The sequence below is a fragment of the Oncorhynchus nerka genome, linkage group LG25 (assembly GCF_034236695.1).
Source record: "Oncorhynchus nerka isolate Pitt River linkage group LG25, Oner_Uvic_2.0, whole genome shotgun sequence".
In the NCBI taxonomy this organism is placed as follows: Eukaryota; Metazoa; Chordata; class Actinopteri; order Salmoniformes; family Salmonidae; genus Oncorhynchus; species Oncorhynchus nerka.
In genome coordinates, this window is record NC_088420.1 from 27599374 (window position 1) to 27614023 (window position 14650).

Consider the following 14650-nt stretch of genomic DNA (forward strand, 5'->3'; position numbering starts at 1 on the left):
TGAGTTCAAAGCCCCATGGGCTCAAATGTAGCATTTATTGTCTGCAAAGTCTTTAAAGCTGACACACACAATGCAGTGTGACCTTAGTGACTAATATTTCTCTATTTTAAAATAGTGATGGCAATATTACAATATGATGCAGCAGTTTGTATCTCAATTTCTATAAAATAATTTCTGGGTAACAATGAAGTAACTTATTGTGATTGTTTTCAATTGAATTGGCCATAAATAAACAAAATAGCTTCTTAGCAAAGAGAGAATTTTCAAGCAAAGAATTTTGCTAGGGCTATGGGTGTGGCAAGAAAGTTTGAAACTCTTATTGGTCTATTTTAAGCAATAAAGCCCGAGGGGATGTGGTATATGACCAATATACCACGGCTAAGGGCTGTTCGAAGGCACAACGCGGAGTGCCGTGGTATACTGGCCATATATCACAAACCCCCAGGGTGCCTTATTGCTATTATAAACTGGTTACCAACATAATTAGAGCAGTAAAAATAGATATTTTTGTCATACCCGTGGTATATGGTCTGATATACCATGGCTGTCAGCCATTCGGTATTCAGAGCTCGAACCACACAGTTTACATAAACTGATGTGACACCTGGTGATGTCACCAGGCAGGCAAAGAACCCGTCCCACCAAAACAGCCTGAAATTTCGGCCAGTCTTTTCAAACAGCTCTTATACTAAAAGGGCATTAAAATAATTTTCGCAATTTCACAGTATTATTCCAACCTCCTAGTGTGGAAATGTGTATATTAAACAGGATAATTACATGTATGACTGCACTGGGCCTTTAAGTGAATGGGGTTGAAGTGGAGCAGGAACTCAGCCCAGGTCAGGAATGCCAGACAGGAAGTACTCCCTGTGTTTGGTTTACTACTACAGAAATAGACTTCCTGTTCCCTTGAGCCCCTCTGGGTGGAGGTGGGGCTGTTCTCAGCTCAAGGTGATGACAGTGGAGGAGTGGCACAGGGGTACACATCTGTACAGACCACGCCTCAAAGTGTTGTGTTCAGCCAGCAAACGGGTCCTAAATGGCACCTTGTTCTAAAATGTAGTGTACTAATGTGGGACCTGGTCAAAAGAAGTGCACTTTGTAGGCAATATGATGCCATTTGGTATGTATACTGGGCCTATAGCTAGCATAACATTGACATGAGTGGTGAGATGCCCAAGTGCACACAAGGCCAATGTTGTGGGGCAAGTAATGATAGACATCCAGTGACTTTAGTGATCCGGGTGGTCAGTAAGATACAGTAAGAACAATGGGGCACTGGCCTTGAAAGTACAACAGTCCCACCCTGAGAGGAGACAATATAACATCCTCTCCCCAATCTGTTGCTGTCATATTTGGGAAGTTTCTCTTAGTCTTTTGTTTTGTTAGATACCTGGCCTGAACCCATTATAGTACTTGGCATATGAACCACTAAAGACATGGTACAGGAGGCTTTACATCAAATAAACTCTAATTGACTGCCTCACTGATTTGTGGAAGCTGCATCAACTGGATTGTGTTACAAACTGGAAAGGAAAATAGTTGTAAGAAATCCCATCACGAATACCAAGGCTGTAATAATACCCCCACTGAGGCTGTTGTTGGCTAGTGTCTGGGCCACTTGGCATAATTCAGTGTGTTTTGAAGAGGTCCAGGAAACGAGGAGATGTAAACACAGACGTGGGGAGAGGTCAGAGGCCTTGACTGATACACAAATAAACAAATTCCCTTTAGAGGTAGCAGTTGTGAAACGTCCCTAGTTTGTCCCAGATCTCAACAGCTGTGGAGGATCAGAGGACTTTACTGGGACTTCGCTCCTCAGAGACCAATGTACAGCTTAAGGTCAGTACATCATTTACTCATTGTATTGAGCTGCTTTACAAACTGCAATGTCTTACAAATATGGAAGAGTTTTCCCCTTAATTTCTAATGGCAAGTACTGTATGCATGTATTTTTCTATCAACGAGTATGTATAAAATGAATTTGCTCGTAAAGGAAAATAATAATTTCAGACACAGAGCGGCACTCTTCGAAACAAGACCATAACCCCTAGCTCTCCCCCTTTTCCCCCATCCATCTGGATTTTGTCTTTTGGCTGGAGTCCCCTCCCTCTTGCCCTCCCCCTCTTTGCCCCCTCTCCCTCCCTTCCTGCCGGCCTCTGCGTAGAGGATGTGTCTGGGAGTGTGAGAGGAAGGCCGTCAGTACAATGGTTATGTGCCTTCGTTCCTCCACCCCTTCTCTCTCTTTCGGGCTCTGATCATCCCCCTCGTTCAGTGGTGTTCTGGCCCTCTGGGTAGGCCACTGTTGGTGGTGGACAGGCGGACCGCTGAACTGAACTTAAATGTCAGACGGAGACAAGAATGGTGGTGACAAACCTGAAGGTACAGACGTCTACTCTACACACACTGCTAACAACCAAAACAGACTGTACCCACTGACTCTAACCAACACCCACTTCTCAATAACTCACAACAGAGGAAAGAATAGATTGTATTACATTTGCATGTATATCTCTCATCCTCTCCAAATTGAATTGTTTCTGTGTTTAAGACAGAGGAAGCGTATTATTTTCTGTATTTCAAGCATGATGGTGCTGTTAACGAATACATTAGTCTCATTCTCCATAGGTTTATTGTGCAGCAGAAATGCTGATGTCACATTTAATGCTTGTAGTAAACATCTCTGTCTCATGACCACCAGTGAGACAGAGCTGTTTGTTTAAATTGCACACACACAGATTAACACACCGTGCTGCTCTCCATTGATTCATAATCGCTCATGTCCCCACACACATACAAGCTGAACAAAACAGGGATTTTATTCTATAAAGACAGACAGAGATGTATACTTTCACATGGATCCTCCTGTCACATAATGTCTGGTGAATTGAGCTTGTTTTCGTGTGGTTGACTGATGCGGCAGCGCTCCCAGAGGTGTGGCCAGAGGCGGAGAGGGCAGAGAGCTTGGCCAGGGGCGCGGCCCTGAAGTGGGCATCGGGTGTGTTCTGTCGCCCTGAGCATCTGGAGAGGTTAGGACAGTACCGCAAAAGGGAAAGCCAGAGGACCTCGTCCATCCAGTCAAGACTCAAGGTATTCTGTAACTACAAACACACCTGCTCTCACTAGAGGCTATTGTCACTTACCACATGAAATTAAAAAAACTTGAGGGAGAAATTTATTTTTCAAAATGTTTGTGATGGCAGGTTATTGATCTGTGTCGATGTTAACATATGTTAAGGTGAAAAATCTGTCGATGGCCTAATACAGGGCTGCCCAACCCTCTTCCTGGAGATCTACAGTCCTGTGGGTTTTCAGTCCAACCCTAATTTAACACACCTGGTTCTACTTATTAGCTGCTCAGCAAGACCTTAACTAGCTGAATCAGATACGCTAAATTAGGGTTGGACTGAAAACCTACAGGACAGTAGATCTCCAGGAAGAGGGTTGGGCAGCCCTGGTCTCATAGCTCAAGGGTCGCCGTTGATAATGGCAGACCCTGGCCGTACCACCACTCTCCGAGGGTGTCTCGGGGGAGTTGGTATATGCAAAAAACACATTTCCAATTCACACATTTGTATAATACACACTTGTACATGAAATAGGACAAATATATGCACCCAACAAATTATTATTATATGGCACTTCCACTTGTGCCTTGATTGATTTTCTGATTGTGAGATCCTACATATGTTGCCTTTCCTCCAGTCAGTGGTCCAGTCCTACCTAGAGGGGGTGGGCTGGGGCCTGGAGCAGCTTCGTGAGGCCCGGGAAGAGCTGAAAGAGGTGTCCCGTGCCCTGGGGAAGGCAGGGGTGGAGTCCAGCAGAAACGCAGAGGGAGTCAAGGCTCTGGAGATGATGCGAGAAGTCTCTGTCAATCACTGTCAACTCCTTGCTGCCGTTAGCAACCTGCCACGCCTCTACTCTGGTGAGACTGTCCCAACAGCTTCCATGGTTCTGTAGCTTCACAACTGGGAAAATATTTCATGAATCTTTTCAAATAAAACTTAATTGAATCTTCAGAGAGACTCCCATAAATGCACATATCCTGTTCCTTAAGGAATAATTGACTCCCTTCCAGCCAAAACTTTAATAACTACCGGTATGTCAATCTGTAACTTGGCTAAAACTACAGTGTCTCCCTTATTACCTGTCAGTACAGAGCATGGTATCGGAGACAGAGAGGCTGGTAGAATCTCGCCGGCTCCTGGAGGCCCACGCACGTCTGATGGAGCTGGAGTGCTGGCAGGATGACATCCTGTGGCAGCTCCATGGAGCAGGGGCCCCTGGGACAGCAGGGACAGCCCTCAGTGCCCAGGATGAGGAGCTGGTCAGGAACTACTTCTCAGGCGTTGGAAAGCTGGTGGAGGCTCTGGGGAAGGAGCTGTGGGCAGTGGTGGGGAGTGGACTGGCTTTAGCCCAGCAGAACCCTACGCCGTTTGTGTCTGCTGTGAGGATTGTGGAGCGAGAGGAGGCACTGGATCAGGCCATGTTGGAGGAGAGAGGAGGTGCAGGGGGGCACAGCAGGCCTCTTCCCTCTGGACGGCCACGCTGCTGGAGGGAGCGCTTCTTCCAAGTATGTCTAGACTTGAATGTACACTAGTTGAATACTGTGAGATTCAATGATAGGGTTGAGCATCGTTCAAGAGCCCACACATGTACATCAAAATAAATGACTGGAATAGAGCATGATGCAATAGGCCTAGGTCCTATGTTAATGAGATACATGGATGGTTTTCCTTATGTTTTGACAGTAGCATTGCACAGGTGCTTTACAGTGATGTTGTACTCTGTTAGGTGTTGGAAGAGGCAGTGTCTGCACGTTTCCGTAGCGTCTCTTACCTGCACACCCGTGGGCCTGGCCTTGCAGGCCACCTGTCTGCCCTACAGCACGGAATCATGGGAGACCTGGCCACGGTGCGCCACCTGCTGGACCACTGCGTTCCTCCCCACTATAACCTGACCAGGGCCTACCTCCGGGCCTGCCACCGCTGTCTACAGTCACACCTGGGCCAGGTCAGCGGATGGGAGCTGGAGAGCGGGGAGATCTTTGCTGTTCTTAACTGGGTCCTACACATCTACAACAGGTGAGCAAATATAGACCAAACAATTTGAGCCAAAATATGTTTTTATGTGTTAATAGGGTTGCAAAAGAAGGGTATATTACTGGAAACTTTATAAGTTTACCAGTAAACTTACAGAATTTTGGTATCTTTCAAGGATTTTATGTATTTAGTGGTCCTTTCGTGAACTTCAGGCTATCACAGGTGTCTGTAATTATCTCTGGCCCGCTGTCTGGCCTTATCCCATTATTATATGAAATAATTACATAAGATGATTTCAAAATAAAACATTGAATGACTAAGCTGTAAAAAACTATCCTAAATATAAACCATAATACCATTGGTGTTCAATACAGGAGTTTGATTATGGCATTGTCTATGTATTAGTTGACAATGTTTTTGTGTCAAACTGGTGGCAGTTGTGAAAAAAGTAAATAGTTTCAGGAGTTGCAAAGGTAATTGAGAATAATGCTATTGTTGAATAAATGCTTTTTCATTAATTAGGCTATTTTCTCTTGAACCATATGATCTATCTACTAGAAACTCATGGACAAATTAATGCTATATATAATTTAAGTTCATGTATAAATGACCAAAGTTACCATAGATTGCAATCAATTTTATGTTGATTACCAAAATTACTAAAGACTGGTAACTTTGGTAAATTAGATCAGTGTGTACCGTATGTGTGCAGCTCAGATATGATGGGGCATCCAGACCTAATGGTGGAGATGGAGTCAGAGGAGCTGGGACCCCTGATCTCCCAGGAGTGTCTGGAACAGCTGCAGAACAAATATGTACACAGTGTGCGGGTGGGTGAGACTTCTGGGTCTTTGAGTTGTCTGTTTGTCTGCCTTTACTATCTGTGTTTCTAACTAGGTCTTGTTTGTTTGTCAGTGTGCCTGTATGTCTGTGTACTAATGCCTCTGTGCATGTGCACTGTGGTGTGGGATATCCCTGTCTGTCTCAGTGGAGTTTTTTGTTGTTGTTGTATTTTACCCCCTTTTTCTCCCCAATTTTTGATCTCGCCACATTTCTGACACTCCCGAATGGACTCGGGAGAGGCGAGGGTGGAGTGTCATGCATCCTCCGAAACATGACCCGCCTAACCGCGCTCCTTAAAACCCACCAGCTTAACCCGGAAGCCAGCTGCACCAATGTGTCAGAGGAAACACTGTTCAACTGGCGACCGGGGTCAGCCTGCAGGCACCCGGCCTGCCACAAGGAGTCGCTAGAGTGCGATGAGCCAAGTAACGCCCCACCGGCCAAACCCTCCCCTAACCCGGACGACGCTGGGCCAATTGTGCTCCTTCCCATGGGACTCCCAGCCACAGCCGGTTGTGGCACAGCCCGGAAATTAACCCGGGTCTGTAGTAATGTCTCTAGCACTGTGATGCCGTGGCTTAGACCGCTACGCCACTCAGGAGGTCCCTATGGAGTTTGTGTTTTATTGTGCTGTAGAAAAGTGTGGTGGAGTGTGTTTTGTGCTGTAGAAAAGTGTGGTGGAGTGTGTTTTGTGCTGTAGAAAAGTGTGGTGGAGTGTGTTTTGTGCTGTAGAAAAGTGTGGTTGAGTGGAGTGTGTTTTGTGCTGTAGAAAAGTGTGGTTGAGTGGAGTGTGTTTTGTGCTGTAGAAAAGTGTGGTTGAGTGGAGTGTGTATTGTGCTGTAGAAAAGTGTGGTTGAGTGGAGTGTGTTTTGTGCTGTAGAAAAGTGTGGTGGAGTGTGTTTTGTGCTGTAGAAAAGTGTGGTTGAGTGGAGTGTGTTTTGTGCTGTAGAAAAGTGTGGTTGAGTGGAGTGTGTTTTGTGCTGTAGAAAAGTGTGGTTGAGTGGAGTGTGTTTTGTGCTGTAGAAAAGTGTGGTTGAGTGGAGTGTGTTTTGTGCTGTAGAAAAGTGTGGTTGAGTGGAGTGTGTATTGTGCTGTAGAAAAGTGTGTCTGAGTGGATGCATAAGGCCCTGGAGGTGGAGCTGACAGACTGGCAGAGAGACCAGGAACCAGACACAGACCACGAAGGCTTTTACCTCACCAGCCTGCCAACCATCATCACACAGGTAAACATACATACCTCACTACCTCTATATTTATATTGGTTTAAAATGTGGTTAAATTATATTTCTATGCAGATACATGAGTTGTGGCAATGTTGTGTTTCTTTTGTGGCGACACGTTGAGTGTTTTGAGGCCGGTGATTGAGTTGAACTGATATTGTGTTTGTGTTGTGGTTGTGTTAGATGCTGGAGGAGAATGCACGGGTGGCTCTGATGGTTAGTGAATCACTTCGGGATCAGACCATACAGATGGGGCTCTATGAGATGGAGAACCTCCTCAATAGGTGGGTCAGTGTTCTTATGTCAGTATGTTCGAGAATGTGGCACAAAATCAGTGATACTTTTCACACATTTAAGGTCTAATGCAACCTATGATATTTTATTGTAACTGCAATTAAATACGGGGTCCTCGTTCTCTTTCCATCATGTAAGTCTCTCATTCCGTCTCCCTCTGTTTCCAGGTTTCGGGAGGCTCTTGTGGAATTTGGGAAGGAGCACCGCAGGGATCAGAGCACAAATCAAAACAAGTTCTACCTCCATTATCTACTGGCCTCTATAAGCAACTGCATCATCCTCAAGTGAGCTTCTGTACATTGTTTTATTTTTGTCAGTGCTATCTGTTTCTGTTCATCTGTACGTTCATCAATGTGAGTCTGTGTACACACATACATGTAGTATATTATACAGTTTGTTCAAGACTGTCCTTGCCTCTCCTCTCAACTCCTTTCCTCTTCTTCCCCCCCCTATCTTCTGTTTCTCCCCGTATCCTATCCTCTCCTCAGGACCTCCACAGAGAGTTTGCAGCAGCAGCTCTCGTCCCGTTCAGCCAGCCGGTTCTCCCGGACTCCCCCCGGCCCCCTGGCTGCTCTGGACCGAGCAGTGAGGAGGGCCTGCCGCCTGGTGATGGACCAGCTGCTGCTAGAGCTCCAGCCCTTCCTGCAGGGACTACTGTCTCGCTCCTGGCTGGCCCAGGGAGACGTCACGGTTACCCTGAAGTTATGTGGAGTCCTGGAGCGCCATTTTGAGCTGTATAGTCGTGTTCGCCCACCCTGCCGGCAGGTCAGGCTCTTTGACAATCAAATTAGTCTGTAGCTGACTTATACTAGTCTTCTGTATGGTATTGTTGACCCCTCCCTGTTCCTGTAGCGTTTGCAGGAAGAGTGCCAGTGGCTGACGGTGGTGGAGTATGTGAGGGTGTTGATGCAGAAGAGGCTGGTGTGTCGGAATGCAGAGGAGCGGCGCCAGCTGGCCCAGAGAATGGCACTGGATGCCCAGCATCTGAGGGATCTCTTCCAGGGCCTGGTGGTGAGGATAGTCTTGAGTTTAGCCACACCCAGTTTAGTGGGACACTCATCTCCGCTCTGCTCTGTCCTTTATCCCACGGTACACAGACTACATACCCAACCCACACCATACTCAACATATACCCACCCCTTCCTTCATTTTTATTCACTACACCATTTTATTTACAGTATTCCATGTTCATGCATGCACTGTCTGTTTAGGAAGTGGAGGGATCAGTGAGTGAGGTGAACCCAATGGCTTTACTGCCTGTTCTGGCTGACTTCATCCGGCTTAAAGACCCTAGCATGCTTACGCTCGAGGTGTCTGGACTGGTGGCCAAGTACCCTGATATCAGGTATACACACAATCCTTACCATATCAATTTCCTATAAATCAATTCATGTTTTTTAACACATCTAACATTTGCCTTAATGACCGCACTCCTAAGACATGATTATATCAGGGACACTTGTACAGCTGTCTCTTCAGTAGTCAGGTGTTGATCTTCTGTGTTGGTCTTCTGTCTGTGCCCCTCAGTGATGAGCATGTGTCAGTGTTGCTGGATGTTAGGGGAGATGTTTCCAGGGATGTGAGGGGTACAGTTCTGGACCTCCTGGAGCAGAGCACTCCTCCTCTTCCTGCTGGCTACCGACCCATCTTCTCTGACATCCTGGTCCCTACTCCTAGCATGCCATTCTGTCTGCCTACTGCCAAGTGTGCCTGACTACAATTTTGCAGCCTTTAAATCCACACAACACACAGCTTGTGATTCATAAGTTATATCAACTTTATAATACATCCATCCACCGCATAGTGGATTGTATATCAAGCTTGATGGTCTGCAGAGTTCAAATGTATGTTTATTGGTCTTGTACACAGTTTAGCAGGTGTTATTGCAGATGCAGTGAAATGCTTGTCCAGCTTCACAGGGTGGTACTATGGATATTGTCTGGTGAGATGGTCTTAATGAATACATTACAATTCCAATGTAAATCAATCCTTTTGATGTTCTGAATTGATTGTTACCACAAGAGACTGTACCTACAGAACATCGGGGGACACCTGTAATGTGATGTATTTTACTGTATTATTCATTGTATGTATATTCAGATGAACAATACATTCTAAATGAAAATCTGTGTATTTCGTTACTTTTTACTTGGTAAAATAGTTGATGAATCTGTTACAATGACAAGTATACACTGCCAGAAAAAAAAGAGCAGAAGCGCTCAGATTACAAGGGGTTAATTTGACACTAGTCATGTGACTTGGAGAGTGACGTCAGGTGGGTATTCATTAAGGGAACCGTTGACCGTTTAAGAACAAAACAGAAGCTAACGGAGTAAAACTTGAGTTTCTATTGGACACATTCAGATCGTTTCCGCCCATTTTGTCCCGTTTGAGAAACGTTTTCCAACAGAATTCACGGAATGAATACACCCCAATTGACATTCCGGGGGAGAAAAAACATGTCTGCCCCCGTTAAAGCAATGCTGCCATAATCCAATTTGGTAGGGATTAGTGTAAAAACGGTATTATTCTGGAATACAATATATTATATTGAATCAAGACCGCGGCATCGGAATCGATATATAGCTACCGTAATGAAGACTTTCTGCGGACGTGCCAACCCGGCCACAGGCGCGTTGGATTGGGTCGAGGAGAGTGAGGAGTATGACTACCATCAAGAGATTGCCAGGTAGTTAACGTTATGCTAGCAAGCCAACCACTTATATTCCATTAAAAGATTCCGCCAATGCAACATTTCGTTTGTATATAATTTAATATTAATTTATTGCACTAGCTATACAAAGCACTATTTTCTATCTTTTTGTCAAATCACTTTTTAACCATGAGGTGAGCTCGATTTAGCGTCCGGGGCGTTTAGGCAGTGTACCCACGTCCGTATCTGATCAAATTATGATCACCGGTTTGTTTCTCAGGTCCTGCTATGCTGATATGCTGCACGATCATGATAGGGTGAGTGTGTGTCCATGCTTCATTTGACAGGAAATAACACTTACAACATATAGTTTGTACTTTCCCTGTATGTTTCTGTGGTTCTCTGCCCGGGGGTACCCCTGAAGTACCCCTCATGTGCATTTTATCAGTAGGCCTAGTACCCCTGGTTGGGGACCACTGATGTATCTTAACCTCTGTCTGTCTGCCCTCCAGAATGAGAAATACTACCAGGGCATCAGGGCTGCTGTGAGCAGAGTGAAGGCACGGGGTGAGAAAGTCATCGTTCTGGACATTGGCACTGGAACAGGACTGCTGTCCATGATGGCTGTCACAGCTGGGGCTGACTACTGCTACGCTGTAGAGGTGAGCATGAGTTTGCTGAAATCCACACACCATTGGCAAATCAATCAAATAGCGTTTAGAATTCACCATCAATGACAGGATAATGGAATATAGGAAAAGGTGTTCTATGGAAGAATTGATTTTGAAACACCATTTAATTGTGATTTGTTTGTCTCATCCAATAGGTTTTCAAGCCCATGGCAGACACTGCTTTCAGAATAGTGAAGAAAAATGGCTTCTCAGACAAGATCAAGATCATCAATAAACACTCTACAGAAGTGACAGTTGGCCTAGGTAAGTCACACGTATCACACACACAGTCATGTGATGTACAGTTGTGCTGATTCAAAAATGTCTTTTCAAATGGCCTGTGCTGCAGCATCAGTAACTCCTGTGTGTGACTAACTCCAAGTTTGACAGAAAGTGCAAAGTTTGTTTTTGAATCACCTTAACAATAACCCATGTAATGAACTGTGACCTGAAATATATCTGAAATATGCCTCATACAGTGCAGTTACATCCACTTTGGAGCACTTTTCTTTAACTGTGCAGGGAAACTTTATAACCTCGACTGTATTATCATAAGTCTGCTACATGCGTTTCCACTCCAGATGGAGACATGCAGACTCGAGCCAACGTCCTCGTCACAGAGCTGTTTGACACTGAACTAATTGGAGAGGGAGCCTTACCCAGCTATGAACACGCTCATCTCAACTTGGTCCAGGTAGGTGTGTCTGTGTGTGCTTGCGTGCACGTGTGTGTGTTGTGAGAAATAGTCCGACGTGTGAAGCAGATGTGTATTTCTCCTGTAGGCGGGCTGTGAGGCTGTGCCCCACCGTGCCACAGTGTATGCCCAGCTAGTGGAGTCAGAGCAGTTGTGGAGTTGGGCACAGTTACAACCCATGGAGGTGGATGGTCGCAAACTGCTGCCTCCTCCCGCTGTAAGCCACTGTGCTGGAGCCCACTCGGTCTGTGACATCCAGCTCAGTCAGGTGCCCCCTCACCGCTTCACACCACTAGGGCCTCTCTGCACCATGTTCAGGTGAGATGCACATTATTGAACAAACATGTATTATACATATATTCCCAATGAATCTTCTCCATTCAGTGGTAATTTATGCTTTTCTCTCTCTTCTCTCCCTCTCAGTGTGGACTTCAGTAAGCCAGTGAGCAGTGCCCCTCAGTCCCACTCCTCCAGCTTCCCAGCTCAGTCCAGTGGCAGGGCTCAAGTGGTCCTCTCCTGGTGGGACATAGACATGGACCCCAGCGGCTCCATCGTGTGTTCCATGGCTCCCAGCTGGACCTACCCAGACCCTCAGTCCGCTCCTGTAAGTGCAGTGGGTATGTCATGGATGTACATGTGTGATACAGTTTGAGGAAGTAATGTTTGTGTCTGTCTTTTTAGTGGCGGGATCACTGGATGCAGAGTGTCTACTTCCTTCCTGTGGAGAGGAGGGTGGCAGAGGGAGAGGAACTTAGCCTTACTGTTTCCCATGATGACTACAGCCTGTGGTACAGCCTACAGCCAGTCAGGTAACTAACTCTTATATATACACACACACACTAGACTACTTCGATGTACAAAACTGTCTGTAGTTACCTAATGTTGCACAAAGAACGGTGAGTAAAGGTTGTTTCATCAGAGCTGTGTGTGATTTGTTTATTATGTGTCCTCTCAGTCAACAGGGCATGTTGAGTGAGGCACCACCTTGCCGGCCATGTTGCGTCTGTCAGGCTCACCTGGTGTGGACACGCACACGCTTCGGGGAGCTCAACGACCGCCAGCGCACACAGAGCTACGTCAGAGCTCTACGCAGTGTGAGTGATGAGGTTTGAGGGTCAGGCATAGAGCAGGGTGTGTGCGGCTTTGCCATAATGGATATGGTGTAGCTACTATTCGATACAAATAATGAATATGGGTGTTTGTCAATTTTAGGTTATAAAACCAGACAGCGTGTGCGTAGGGGTCAGTGATGGGAGTCTGTTACCCATCTTCGCTCACATGCTTGGAGCTAAGAAGGTATTACTATTTTGACTTTGTCATGCTCGTACTTGTATATGTTTACTCACCTATTTGGTATTTGAAATGATTCCAACAAAGCCACACTAAGGCTTGTCTGTATCCATCCAGGTGTTCAGTTTGGAAAACTCTGGAATGTTGAAGCAGGTCATTGAACAAGTGAGAGTCCCCATAACAAAAGTTGTTACTTCGTTCAAATCTATTAGTGAAAGTCAATGAACACAGGGTTGCTAAAAGGTGTATATATCTCTGTAGGTGCTGAATGCCAACTCCATGAGAGGAGTTCAGATTCTGGGGATTCGTCCTGACCAGCTGTCCAGTACTGACCTGGCGGGGGAACAGGTATTAACAGTAACACTGTTTGGGGGTGATCTGTATATGATCTACAGTATTACAATCCCCTGAACAGTGTCTGTACAAAAACTATTTTACACTTGTAAAAGTTGTTATTCTTTTCTACTGCTTTTATTTGATGAATGTATTTATATTATTTAATGTGTCCCCTAGATATCAGTGTTGATAGGTGAGCCCTACTTCAGCACCAGTCTTCTGCCCTGGCACTCCCTGTACTTCTGGTACTGTCGTACTGCCCTGGTCCGTCTGCTGACACCCAATGCCACCATCTTGCCTTGCTCTGCCACTCTGTGCATGGTCGCTGTGGAGTTTCAGGTAAGAGATATTGGCATCTGTAGTAAAATGAAAAGTAAACTTTTGAACTTGTGTGCCTCTCTCATTCACTCAACCTCTGTCAGGATCTGTGGAGGATAAGAGCTCCTTGTGGTACATGTGAAGGCTTTGATGTTGGACCTATGGATGAGATGGTTCAGGTTAGAATCCACCTCTTTCAATATGAACTTAAACTACCTTTAAGTGAATGGACAATTTCATTTGGAGAAAAATACACGTATCAATGTGATCAAAGATAGCAATGGGAATGGGCACTGCTCTTGTCTATTCATTAGCTCTCACTCACAGCACCTTTGTAACGCTCCTCGCACAGCAGTCTCTGGATTTCCGTGAGTCCCATGAGGCCGAGCCACAGCCCCTATGGGAGTACCCGTGTCGGGCCCTGACCCAGCCCAGAACTGTCATGACCTTTGACTTCCTACAGTGTGTTCCTGAACAGCCAATCAGATGTCAGGGATCACTACCATTTACGAGGTATGGACTCTTATTTTGGTCAGAATTTTAATTTCTCATACCGGTAAGTAAATTGTCATTATCTCCTAGCCAGAGCACAGCAAGAGTACATTCTCAAATATCCTCTGATAACTGCATTCCAAATGGTCCAACACCATTTGTGTTTCTGTACAGGAGGGGACGTTGCCATGGTGTGGCCCTGTGGATGGAGTACCAACTGAATGATGACATCAAAGTTAGCATGGGCCTGACGAGACCAGTCAGTGAAGAGGTACTAACATCACTCTTTCAATACTACTAATGCATTGCAATTTGTATTTCTGTAATTCAGTATGAATCCCTGATAAAGGTTAAATAAATTCACTGATCCAAAATGGTTCTATACAGTTGAATAGTAAATGAACCCCTCTTTATTCCCCTGTAGGGTGCCTGTGAATGGAGTCTCCATCGGAAACAAGGCGTGTACTTCTTCAGGTCCCCATGGGAGAGCGCAGGGGATGGAAGGGCCTCAGTGTCTTATAGTTTCACCTTTGAACCCAGCATCGGGGATATCAAAATGGACTTCACAGTTGCCTCACAATGATCTGTAGTGGTACACATGAAATTGGACATCTCTGGGTTGGCTTCTATAAAGAGGACAGACATTGCAAATATAGCCCCAAATTACTCTAGTAAAACCAAATACTGATGGATGGTGTTTGTTTTATACTGTATTCTTGTGCTTTTAAGTGTGAAAGTGAATATATAAACAGGCCATGATTGAAAAATAACTTGTGAAAAGATTGTCATTGATTCTG

The 14650-nt window shown here is 45.4% G+C and overlaps 2 protein-coding genes across 5 annotated transcripts; both read left to right on the forward strand.

Moving 5' to 3' along the window:
• The first annotated feature begins 22 nt into the window (after positions 1 to 22).
• exoc3l1 (exocyst complex component 3-like 1) lies at positions 23 to 9524 on the forward strand. Of its 2 annotated transcripts, XM_029634077.2 has the most exons (13): positions 23 to 2382; positions 2924 to 3090; positions 3706 to 3925; positions 4155 to 4573; positions 4795 to 5084; positions 5755 to 5872; positions 6983 to 7108; positions 7289 to 7389; positions 7567 to 7683; positions 7888 to 8164; positions 8252 to 8410; positions 8611 to 8744; positions 8927 to 9524. In XM_029634077.2, exons 1-13 carry the CDS (start codon positions 2343 to 2345, stop codon positions 9111 to 9113), a joined length of 2355 nt encoding a protein of 784 aa, XP_029489937.1. In that variant the 5' UTR covers positions 23 to 2342; the 3' UTR covers positions 9114 to 9524. The 2 variants fall into 2 exon arrangements, with proteins under 2 accessions (XP_029489937.1, XP_029489938.1); XM_029634078.2 differs by lacking the exons at positions 23 to 2382; positions 2924 to 3090 and having other exon boundaries at positions 3837 to 3925; positions 4160 to 4573.
• Positions 9525 to 9818: 294 nt separating this feature from the next.
• prmt7 (protein arginine methyltransferase 7) lies at positions 9819 to 14623 on the forward strand. 3 transcript variants are annotated; one of them, XM_029634079.2, is made up of 17 exons: positions 9825 to 10088; positions 10333 to 10369; positions 10565 to 10714; positions 10879 to 10987; positions 11305 to 11417; positions 11506 to 11735; positions 11841 to 12021; positions 12099 to 12226; positions 12373 to 12511; positions 12630 to 12713; positions 12825 to 12872; positions 12969 to 13055; positions 13221 to 13382; positions 13466 to 13540; positions 13714 to 13874; positions 14028 to 14124; positions 14278 to 14623. In XM_029634079.2, the coding sequence occupies exons 1-17, from the start codon at positions 9994 to 9996 to the stop codon at positions 14434 to 14436; spliced, it is 2055 nt and encodes a 684-aa protein (XP_029489939.2). In that variant the 5' UTR covers positions 9825 to 9993; the 3' UTR covers positions 14437 to 14623. The 3 variants fall into 3 exon arrangements, 2 of the variants coding, with proteins under 2 accessions (XP_029489939.2, XP_029489940.2); XM_029634080.2 differs by having other exon boundaries at positions 13717 to 13874; XR_003860500.2 differs by lacking the exons at positions 14028 to 14124; positions 14278 to 14623 and having other exon boundaries at positions 9819 to 10088; positions 13221 to 13540; positions 13717 to 13802.
• The last annotated feature ends 27 nt before the right edge of the window (positions 14624 to 14650 follow it).

Bases quoted from the DNA above. Each gene is read 5' to 3' on its own strand.
- prmt7 (XM_029634079.2), top strand. From the start codon at position 9,994: ATGAAGACTTTCTGCGGACGTGCCAACCCGGCCACAGGCGCGTTGGAT. The intron at 12,714-12,824 runs GTATTACTATTT...GTATCCATCCAG, and splicing joins ACATGCTTGGAGCTAAGAAG to GTGTTCAGTTTGGAAAACTC. The intron at 13,541-13,713 runs GTTAGAATCCAC...CTCCTCGCACAG, and splicing joins CTATGGATGAGATGGTTCAG to CAGTCTCTGGATTTCCGTGA.
- exoc3l1 (XM_029634077.2), top strand. From the start codon at position 2,343: ATGTCAGACGGAGACAAGAATGGTGGTGACAAACCTGAAG. The intron at 5,085-5,754 runs GTGAGCAAATAT...GTATGTGTGCAG, and splicing joins GTCCTACACATCTACAACAG to CTCAGATATGATGGGGCATC. The intron at 8,165-8,251 runs GTCAGGCTCTTT...CTGTTCCTGTAG, and splicing joins TTCGCCCACCCTGCCGGCAG to CGTTTGCAGGAAGAGTGCCA.